This window comes from Sander lucioperca, chromosome 21 (assembly GCF_008315115.2).
Source record: "Sander lucioperca isolate FBNREF2018 chromosome 21, SLUC_FBN_1.2, whole genome shotgun sequence".
Taxonomy (NCBI): Eukaryota; Metazoa; Chordata; class Actinopteri; order Perciformes; family Percidae; genus Sander; species Sander lucioperca.
In genome coordinates, this window is record NC_050193.1 from 28,587,678 (window position 1) to 28,597,613 (window position 9,936).

At 42.8% G+C, this 9,936-nt stretch overlaps 1 protein-coding gene across 3 annotated transcripts in view; it reads right to left on the minus strand.

Annotated features, from left to right (window-relative positions):
• Window positions 1-9,444, minus strand: part of LOC116065441 — an 18,613-nt gene extending 9,169 nt beyond the window's left edge. For 2 of the 3 annotated variants that reach the window (XM_035996733.1, XM_035996732.1), the window contains exons 1-10: window positions 8,855-9,443; window positions 7,959-8,132; window positions 7,370-7,488; window positions 5,774-5,945; window positions 4,743-4,861; window positions 2,409-4,188; window positions 2,039-2,149; window positions 1,623-1,798; window positions 1,327-1,421; window positions 1-71 (exon numbers count right to left, since the gene is read on the minus strand). The exon at window positions 1-71 is cut by the window's left edge and continues 57 nt beyond it. In XM_035996733.1, coding sequence (XP_035852626.1) covers window positions 1-71; window positions 1,327-1,421; window positions 1,623-1,798; window positions 2,039-2,149; window positions 2,409-4,188; window positions 4,743-4,861; window positions 5,774-5,945; window positions 7,370-7,488; window positions 7,959-8,132; window positions 8,855-9,362 — 3,325 coding nt within the window. In that variant the 5' untranslated portion in view covers window positions 9,363-9,443. Of the gene's footprint in view, window positions 72-1,326; window positions 1,422-1,622; window positions 1,799-2,038; window positions 2,150-2,408; window positions 4,189-4,742; window positions 4,862-5,773; window positions 5,946-7,369; window positions 7,489-7,958; window positions 8,133-8,854 lie in introns of all 3 variants that reach the window. The other variant, XM_031320962.2, reaches the window with a different exon arrangement.
• Window positions 9,445-9,936: the final 492 nt, after the last annotated feature.

Genomic DNA, 9,936 nt, shown 5'->3' on the forward strand with positions numbered 1-9,936 from the left:
GAGGAGGATGCATCACATGGAGCCTGACTTCACCCCGACACCCCGGGGAGGAGCGACACTCCACCATCAACCTATGGAGCAACACGGGCAGCGGACGGACCGAAGACAGTCGCTGATGAACACAAATCTCAACAAACAATTGTGTCAACATCCCAAACTACGCTGAGCATCTCTGACACAGGCATCATTTCATAGAGCTATGTGTCGAACCTTGTTTATTTTTAGGTTTCATTTTATGTACATTTATCCATCCCCTCTTTTTGCTTTGCATCTTTGGAGGTGGAGATGTGTCTGCGTATATTATCCAGTGAGGTTTTGTGAGCAGCTGCTGCGAGTGACGCCAGCAGCATTCTCCTGACTGATGACCAACACATCTACAGCTCTGTATTCCAGTTAGTTTAGGAACTTCTGTATCGGTAGTTGACACTTTGAGATTGTGAAACCGTGAATTTGGGACAACTGCATACATCTGTAACTACCGGTTACATTTAACTGTAACAGGAGAGGTACTACACATTATAGGGATTGTTTTTTGTACAATTTAATTTTCTTCCATTTTGTGTTTTCATGCCCCTAACCATAAGAAATGAAAATAAAATAAGCCCGGGTTGTAATCGAGGTCAGGGCATCAACTCCACCTCCCGGCCAAACGCCATTTGAAAGCTTGAAAATTCCTGTGATATCAATATTTACAAATACGTTATTTTGTTGCTTTTGACCGATTGCATTAAGCTTAGCTTTAAAAGGCTTTTTAAATGATTTCCATCTTCTGTTATTGTTTGTAATGAGAAAAGTTTATTATTTTATGGATTTCACAAATTTCAGTAAGACACAGGTCTGTCACTACCCGATGTGAGTCGAGTGCAGACGTGAGCATTATATCTGCACAAGTCGTCCTTTGCGAAGCTCCAACACCTGCTTGTCGCAAAGTGACGCACGCGCAACTCCCATCTGCACTCGATTCACATCGGGTAGTGACAGATGCTTTGTGGAAGTCCGTAGCTGTGGATTTTTTTGTAGTATGTTCTGGATGAGAAAAGAAATACCTAAAAAGCGGTAGAAATAATTTACACCCAACAGAAAAATAAGCCAGCCTGAAAAAGACACTTCCAAATTACCGACATGGTTTCAGACTAAATCTAACTCCTACAGCTGAGGGCTAACCACTAGTCCAATGTTTGCAATGCAAATGTTGGACTTCATAGCTGAACAAGAGAGAAAACAAAACATGCCCAAAAATAGATGGTGGCTAAAGATGCCCTTTTAAAATAAAGTTAATATCTTACTCTGAAGTTCATTTATTTTATAAAAACAGTAATGCCTTACCTGACAGGAGTGTTCCCATGCACAGAACTGGGGTCTTGTTGAGGAGAATAGATACCATGGACTTCCAACAGATGAACCACTGTCTGACCAAACACCTTACAAGAATATAATATTGGAGAAATGATTTACATCATTTCACAGAGCCAACAACAATGTGATGCATGTGTGTCCTGTTAACTGCAAGGGATCAGAAGTGAGCTCAGTCAGAGCATCACTCCATTTGGCCACAATAAAGTTTCACCAAGCATCGTCACAGCGGCTCTACATTACGTGGTAGACGTACAAGCGTTCCTTACATGTTTGGTTACTCCACAGCCATCCAGAGGGACAGCGTAGATGTCGGGGTCAGAGTTCAGCTTCTGCAGTGTGCAGGACACATTACGGAGCTCAGAGGGATGAGCAGGGGGGGCCACTGTGGGCTCCAACACAGAGTCAGGCACCGGAAAGATGAAATGCTGTCCCATCGTACAGTCTGCACGCACACACACACGATCTTGACCACAGTGAAATCAATTATTTTTGTCTACACTTTAATATTAAGGCTCGATTTGAATCAAACTAAGTTTTTTTTTTTGGCGCTGGCTTCTAGCCTGAAAGCCCACACAATCAATCAATCAATCAATCAATCAATCAATCAATTTTCTGATTTTATTCATTGTCAATTAATTTGTCATGCCGTGTGTTGACGGGATCCGTTTTGGGAGAGACTCACCCTTCACAGAGTATGAGCAGCAGCCCAAAGCAGCGCTGCAGTCGAAATTTGACACAGGGCCAAGGGCACAGGGCGAGGCAGAGGGAGCGGACGGGTTGGCCCTGAGGTGATCTGAGCGCAGAGTGGAAACAAAGACAGGAAAGCCGGTTTTACTTGAATGCTTCTATTCAGCAGCATAAGAGAGGACAGATTCATACATTCAGAATTGGTTTTCCATACAGGTGTCTAGTTACAGGCTGTAGATAATGTTCTGCCCCCTTGTGGTGATCTGAAGTCACGACACTAACACTAAAAGCTACGTCTCAAAAATACATAAACTTTATACATCAGCACCACAAGACTTGATAGCTGCTGGAATTTCTAAAATCACCTTTCATTTCACGATCCGGCCTCTCTTCTGCTTCTTCTCCACCAGGATGCCCAAAAACATCATACAGATGTTGCTGAGTGATAGCATGGGAATCGAGGCTATGAGAGGGGCTGTGCATTGGCTGAGGGATGCTGGGATATCCTGCTTCAGCGGCACGAACCAGCCAATCCACCCAGCTCTTGTAAGAGTCTGACGGGTGCAGAGATTCTGCTTTTGATGCTTCTCCTTCAGAGTGCATACTGCCTGCAGGATGTAGTTCCTGGCTGTGTACAGACACTTGAGGCTGGTGGTAGTGGTGGTAATAATAGTAGTAAGGGTGGAGGGGGCCATTGTGAACATCAGGCATCGACTTTGTGGGCGGAGGTTTGCGATAGGACGGCTGCTGTGGCGGGGAGGAAGATGCTTGGAGCAGTGGGTCCAAAGCTTCTTTGGATAAAGTTGGCGACGCGTGATTGTCGGGTCCATAAAACGTCTGATAGTAGTAATTATAAGGGTGGTAGTAGTAGTAGTAGTAGTACGGGTGAGGAGGAAGATTATGGTTGGGTGATGGAGTGGGGAAGGAGGGTGGATCAGAAGCAGGAACTGCAACAGCGTCTGGTCCAGGAGGGGGAGGGGGAGGGAGGGGAGGCTGGACGGCTGGACTCACAGGGGCAGAGTGATTATTTTTGTCATCCAGCTCTGCTTTTACATTATCGTTATTAATAGCATCATTTTCAGATAAAAGTGGATGTTTGATCCCTTCTGGGCCATTTTTTAGAAAGTGAATACTATTATCTGGCTGATCGTCATGAACGTGTGACGAGCGAGGAAGTGGCTGAACAAACGCGCTCGGCTTTGTGTTTTGATCATCAGACAAACGTGTTTTTGTAGATGTGTCAGGTTTGAAAAGAGCCAATCTTTTGGCCTCGCCCGGAGCAATATGTGGAAAGTAGTAGAAGTAGTGGTATGGATAGGGCTGTGGAGGAGGAGGTGTATAAGGTGCAGAGGTTTTGGGAGGACTTGTTGGAAGGGTGTGAGGGTGAGCGGCAGCCTCGGTCCTGGGCTGAAGGAACTGGCGTGAGTCAACTCTGCGGAGAGCCTCAGACTGCGGCGCGTTGGGCGGCAACGCAGGATATTCAGGGTTATGAGGATTATTTAGAGAGGGTTCTCTAGGCACCTCAGGATCAGGGTCTTGAGGTTGGCCAGGAAGAGGGATTTTAGGGTGATGGTAGTAGTGATAGTATGGATTGAAGGCATGGCTGGGGGGCTGGAGAGGAGGTTCAACTTGAATCGGAAAGCCTGTATCTGAGGAGGGAGAACGTGCAGCACTCTCAGAGACACCTAGGGTGGAAGTTTCTTGCTTTTGTTGCAGATCTGGATACACCCGACTTGAATCCTCCGTATCATCGGTTAATGAAAGAGAGCCGTGGACACTGAAATGTTTATAAGACTCCCTCACAGGAATCTGGTGGGGGTAGTGGTCAAGAAGAGGGAGAGGCTGTGGAACAAATGCAGGCTGAGGAGTCGGAGATGAGGGAGTAGGAGGGTTATTTGGATCGTGTCCACCAGAGCGAGGATACGTGCGGTGATATGTAGGGTGGGGATAGTAAGGCGGGGCCAGGTAGAAAGGAGGAGCCCAGGGAAAAGGCTCTGGCACATGCTCTGTTGGCCCTCTGGTTAGAGGAGGAGGGCCGTCGGCCAGAGGCTGAGGGGTCAGTGGGAGTTCTTCAGGGGGAGAGACAGGACAGGCCAGTGTGAATGGCTTCTCTCCTATCTGAAGAGAAAGCGTGTATTTTCCATCCTGAAAAAAGACGAGAGGTTTTCTGTGTGAGACTGAATAGAAAATAACCACACATAAGAAAGTAAATGTCTGAACTCAGTATTTAGACATGCTGCAAACATATATTCATTATAAATAAATAAATAAATCTCTCTCTCTCTCTCTCTCTCTCTCTCTCTCTCTCTCTCTCTCTCTCTCTCTCTCTCTCTCATATATACACTGTATATATTCAATTTTATGGATAACTTCTGTAAATTGATTAGTGGATATTTCATTTATGGCTTTTTATTAATATTTGTATTAATTGCTGATGATCATTTCTTAAAGATAGTTGGAGTCCCTCAGATGTTGTACTTCCTCCAACACGTTTACATTTTACATAAATACAAACAAGATTTTTAAATATCAAGCAACACCAGACACTAACTGCTGAGCGAGTCATTAGTATTGATTAACAAACGTTTCAACAGATATTAGGAGAAAAGTGCTACGGGACATTAGGAACATACTCTGTGCTCTTTCATGTACTGGAAATTATATTTTTTTTCCTTAAATGGTGACTTTCTGAAATTCACCTTTACTGTGATGCCACATGTGATGAATGGAGCAGTGATAACAATCTCTGCATCCTGTATGTCCAAAGTGTAGCCACAGCGCTCAGCCAACACCACCAAAGGGGTCCATTCTCCTCTCACTGTAGGGAAAATATATATATTCATATTTATAAAAACAAAAAAAGTCTAGGAAACCATAGAGGTAGAAAATCATTAGAGTGAACCGAGTTAGTGCTAATCAGGGTTGTAAGCAGAAAATAAGCAATGAGAAATATATAAAAAGTAAACAAACTAAAAAGCAAATCTGGACGTAGCCTAGAAATCTAGAAGCACTCTAGCGGCAGCAAATGTAATTTGCAGCCAGGGTCGTCTAGCAACTCTCCGTTGGCTTGTGAGCTGGAAAAACCAAACTCTATTCAGGCCAATCACATCGTGTATAGAGTTGGTGGGCGGGCTTATGGCTGCTGCTGCTGGGAACAGCAGTCTTCTTTTAGACTTGGAGTTAAGCTTTTCTTTGAGAAAAGAACAAAGAACGGCTCTGAAGTCATTCTTAAAAAAGGAAGATGTGTTCGGAGTTTTGCCGACCGGATACGGCAAAAGTTGAATCTATCAACTAGCTTCGCTACCTTCTTCTTGCTCTGGTTGGTTGTAGCGCTATCCTATTGCGTGCAGAGGGAATTTGAAAAAAAAAAACGGATCCAAGTTCTCTTTTGTTCCACAGGCCATCAACTTTCTTAATGAATGACGGTCCTGCACGGTAACAAGGTTCTTATTTTGTTTCTGTTCTTTTCCCAGCCGGTCTGGACACTTCCTCCACCCCCCATGTATGAGTACCTTGGTCTATGCTATCTGTAGTGATGTCTATATGTCAAAAAATGAGTTCATTGTTGTTCTGTTTTCTTGTCTCATGTCGTGAAAAATGCCTGTTGATTTTTGCTGCAACCTACTTTCACAATAAACAAACTAACTTAAAAAGGACTGAAAAGTCAAAATTAACTAGTACAACCTTGGCGCAAATAAAATGAAAAGTGAAATGTTGATTTTGTATTTACCGTTTATCCTCAGATCCTCTGCAGCATGGAGTCCCTGCACTCTGACAGTCATACCGAGCGGGGAGCAGCAGAGGGAGGACGGGCCCACAGCCACGGGCCAGATCTGAGAGGCTGGGCACGACATCTTGACCGGAGTCCCCCTCCACAGCAGAGGCAACACAAAACGGTCATCCTGAACACATGTTGTAAACAGCATTCTTTTACACCCATTAGATAAGAGAAGACATATCTATAATTAAGAAACAAGCTTTTCCCAATAAATAAGCATTCAAATTATACGTCAGCAATCCAGTTGACTCATGAAAGTCCCTGGTTATCTAGTCTAGCTGACATAAGAGTGTACTGAGTCATTTCAGCTGAAATGTATGATGCACGTTAACCCCGTTAATAACTAGAATTACCGCCATGTGGTTGTATGCCTCTGCCAACCAGTCAAGTTGCAGTTTACATCCATGTCTAACCAGACTCATAATACATGTAGAGAAGACTTTGAAGCATTTAATAAACAGGTATTAAGTGCATTTTTTGGCCACACACACACACACACACACACACACACACACACACACACACACACACACACACACACACACACACACACCCCACAGTTTTAAGATTAGTTTCTCCAATTCAGTATCCGACTAGGGCTGCACAATTATGCAATATGGACTAGTGCAATATGCAAATCGCAGGGGGGTGCAATATTTGTTAATGGCAAAATATGTGTCAAGCCATTCTAAAATAAAGTATCGTGGTGCTGCAGAGATGTCCCGGCCTAAAAATCCTATAGACTAAAGAAAAAAATCTTTGTTTGGTACAGATCCTTGCAAAAATCACACTATAAATCATTTTAATTTCTTTCAATGTTAATTTTCAATGATAATGAGAATAATGATCCAAAAACGATCATTCCCTCCAATATCGTGAATCATATCGCAATATCAGTCAAAATAGTCGCAATTAGATATTTTCATCATATCGTGCAGCCCTATATCCGACCAAATGTGAAATATGGTCACAATGTCCCCTTCTGTTCTATGTCTTGAGTTATGCCGTTGAATAATGTCCAGAAAAGCAATTTTGCAGAACATTATGATGTCACAGTGAAGTTGACCTTTGAGATATAAAATGTCATCACTTCATCCTTTTACACCTTCGTGTGAAATGTTGCCAAAATTAGAGCAGGAATTTTGACCACCACCAAAATCTAAATCAGTTCATCCTTGAGTCCAAGTGGACGTTTGTGCCAAATTTAAAGAAATTCCCTCCAGGGGGTCCTGCGATATCACATTCACAAGAATTAACAGACAAAAACATAATGCCACAGATGGTGCGGAGGCATAAAAAAAGATTGTGTTTGGTGCAAGGGAACGATTTTTCTCACTGTAAAGACAGGGATCAACAACAGGCTGGGATTAGAAATCAGCCATATGAACATCAGAAACAAACGCTGAACTAGTCCAGATTCAGGGTCAGATTTCCAACAACTTGTGATCCTCAAAATGCGCCTGAGCCAGTAACAATAACAACTTTTATTTATATAGCGCCTTCACAGTACCAGTACAAGCTAAACTATATATTGTGTGGATCCCATACCTCCTGTGTGACATGGCAGGCATCATACTGAGCCATCAGACTGAGGTCTCTCCATGTGGTCTGAACAGAGTAGCCACACTGCGGCGGCAGCCGGGACAGGGGCACGGATGACTCATTCACTGAGACAGAAAGACACCAAACCAAAACCTTCATTTCAGTCTTGTGACAAAAGCAATGGGAAAATAGATTCCAGCTGCTATGATACTGTGTGGTACAGGGCTGGGATGATGCTTTTGTCCCGATACGATTCTTTCACAATACACGGGTGCCGAGTTGATTTGAATTGCGTTTTACTTTTTACGGTGTCCGACTTACTGCAACTAAATGAAATACACGCAAATAGACAAAACATAAGCAAATTAAGAAAACATCATTAATTTGACAACAGCCACGCAGCATTTAGCAAATGCGCTGCAAATACAAACACAACCAAATACACAAACGCGCAAATATAGAAACCATGCGAAAAGAAAAGCACACAACCCTCACCCCTAGTGTGGTATATCTCCAAATTCAAGCTATGTGGAAGAATGTCACTATCCCAGACATCGAGCTGGAGTATTTGTAAAATGAGAAGCTGTAGCCTTACCTCTGTCCAGCTGGAGTTGTACAGCTCGTCTCTTCCTGACAGTGAGGGTCATGGCGGCGTCTCCACACTCCACCAGGGGCTGCAGCCTCTGCCAGCTCTCCTGGGAGCCGCGGAGCCGCTGACCTCTGGTCCTCTCCTGGCCTCTGGTCCTCTCCTGGCCTCCCTGAGCCAGACCTGGTGAACAAAAACAAATCACCTCAGAACTTACAATGGAGAATACAGAGTTAGTGTCTTTATACGTATAGAACATGAAGCAATAGTTGGGTCTCCCGGTAAAGGAAGAAGCTCTCACTGCAACTTTGATTTCAGATTCAGTGAAAGAATATGCAAGGACGTTTTGTTGAAACTTTCTACCTGTTTTTTGATTTCTGGAATAGGCCTACAGGGTCTTGGCTCCATTTTCTTTCCTTTTATAGAGGCTTGACATAAAAAAAAAAAAAAATACCTCTAGTAGGTATCATAATGTGTATAGATGGGTAGTGGTAACAGCTGCATTTGAATGGAATACTGTCAGCTGTCAAATACTTACTGTACCTCAACATGTTAGATAATTATCTCAAAACCAATATACAAAAATAAATTATACGAGTTCAAAAAATGTGCTGTTTGTATTGTCAATTATGTGCTGCAAGCCATATTTCTTATCATATTTATCTCTGTTTTATTGCTCAAACTGAATATCTTACAAGGCATTTTAAAGACATCACATTGGACTTTGAGAAACTGGGACAGACCATTTTTCACCATTTTCTAACATCGATTAATCGAGAAAATAATCGGCAGATTTGTTGCAAATATACAGTTGATGGTGAAAAGATGAATTCGGTGTTAGCTTACGACTAAAAACATCAAAGTAGAGGAAGTAGACATTGTGGGAAGCCCCCCACGTAGCTTACCTGAAACGGCAGAATCTGCCTGGTAACCCACATAAGGGTTTGTCTCCAGTTGACCAGTAATATAAAACTTGCCGGGGGTGACATGCTCAATGTCCCCTTTGCTACAGTCTTCATTTGGAGCGTTAAGGGACGCAAACATCCACTCCCCCTCGCTTCGCTTCGCTTTGTCACGGTTTTTGAAGATTTTGTGAGTTAAAGTAGACGCCATTTTTGGTTGGAGTGTCCGTTTAGGCCCTCTAGAGGTTTCAGTCTGTGTCCCGTACCTGTTTTCTGAGATGTGAAAACACGGGGGATTTCTCGACTCTTCTCCCGCCTTTGAGTCGAAGTGTGGCCGCTCTCGGCTCTCTCGGTTAGAGGGGTGAGTGAGGCCTTTGGTCGTTAAAACGCTACTCCTGTCATTGCGAAGTGAATGGGAGTTTGGTTGGGAGGAACCCACTGACGTTACATTTATTGTTGTGATGGTGTAAATGAGAAGGACACCGAAGCAGTACTTTAGTTTCAAACGCATTTCAAATAAGAGTTTCTCTCTGCGCACCAAAACACTGGGACAGAGGAAACAGCAGCAGTGTTTTTGTAGACTTCCTGTCAACACACCTGCTCACTAATTGGCCTTAATGAGTCAGGTGGCACATGCACAGTAGTGGATTAGTAGTACAATTGTTGAAATTCCACACGTTAAAATGTATTATTATATAACTTTATTCTCAAGGTCCAGATAGAAAAGTACACATAACATATTACAAGAGGGGTACATACAAACACAGACATAAATAAATACAGACATACTGACTACCACATATTACATAAAGGGAACATACAAAACATGCATACATACATACAGTGCTGCTCATAAGTATTCATACCCATGCTAAAGTTGACTAAAAAGAGGAATAAAAAAACTGGCCTTTCAAATAAAAATATGCCTTCCTCTATGGGAATTCAACATAGGGGTATGTATAATTATGGCCCCTGTATTTTAAGGAAGAACATTTATTTATTTACAATACATTATTCATTCACAAAACAAATTGGTGTCCTTAAAGGTTGGATTTTTCCTCATTTTTTTAATTAAGGCATTAAGA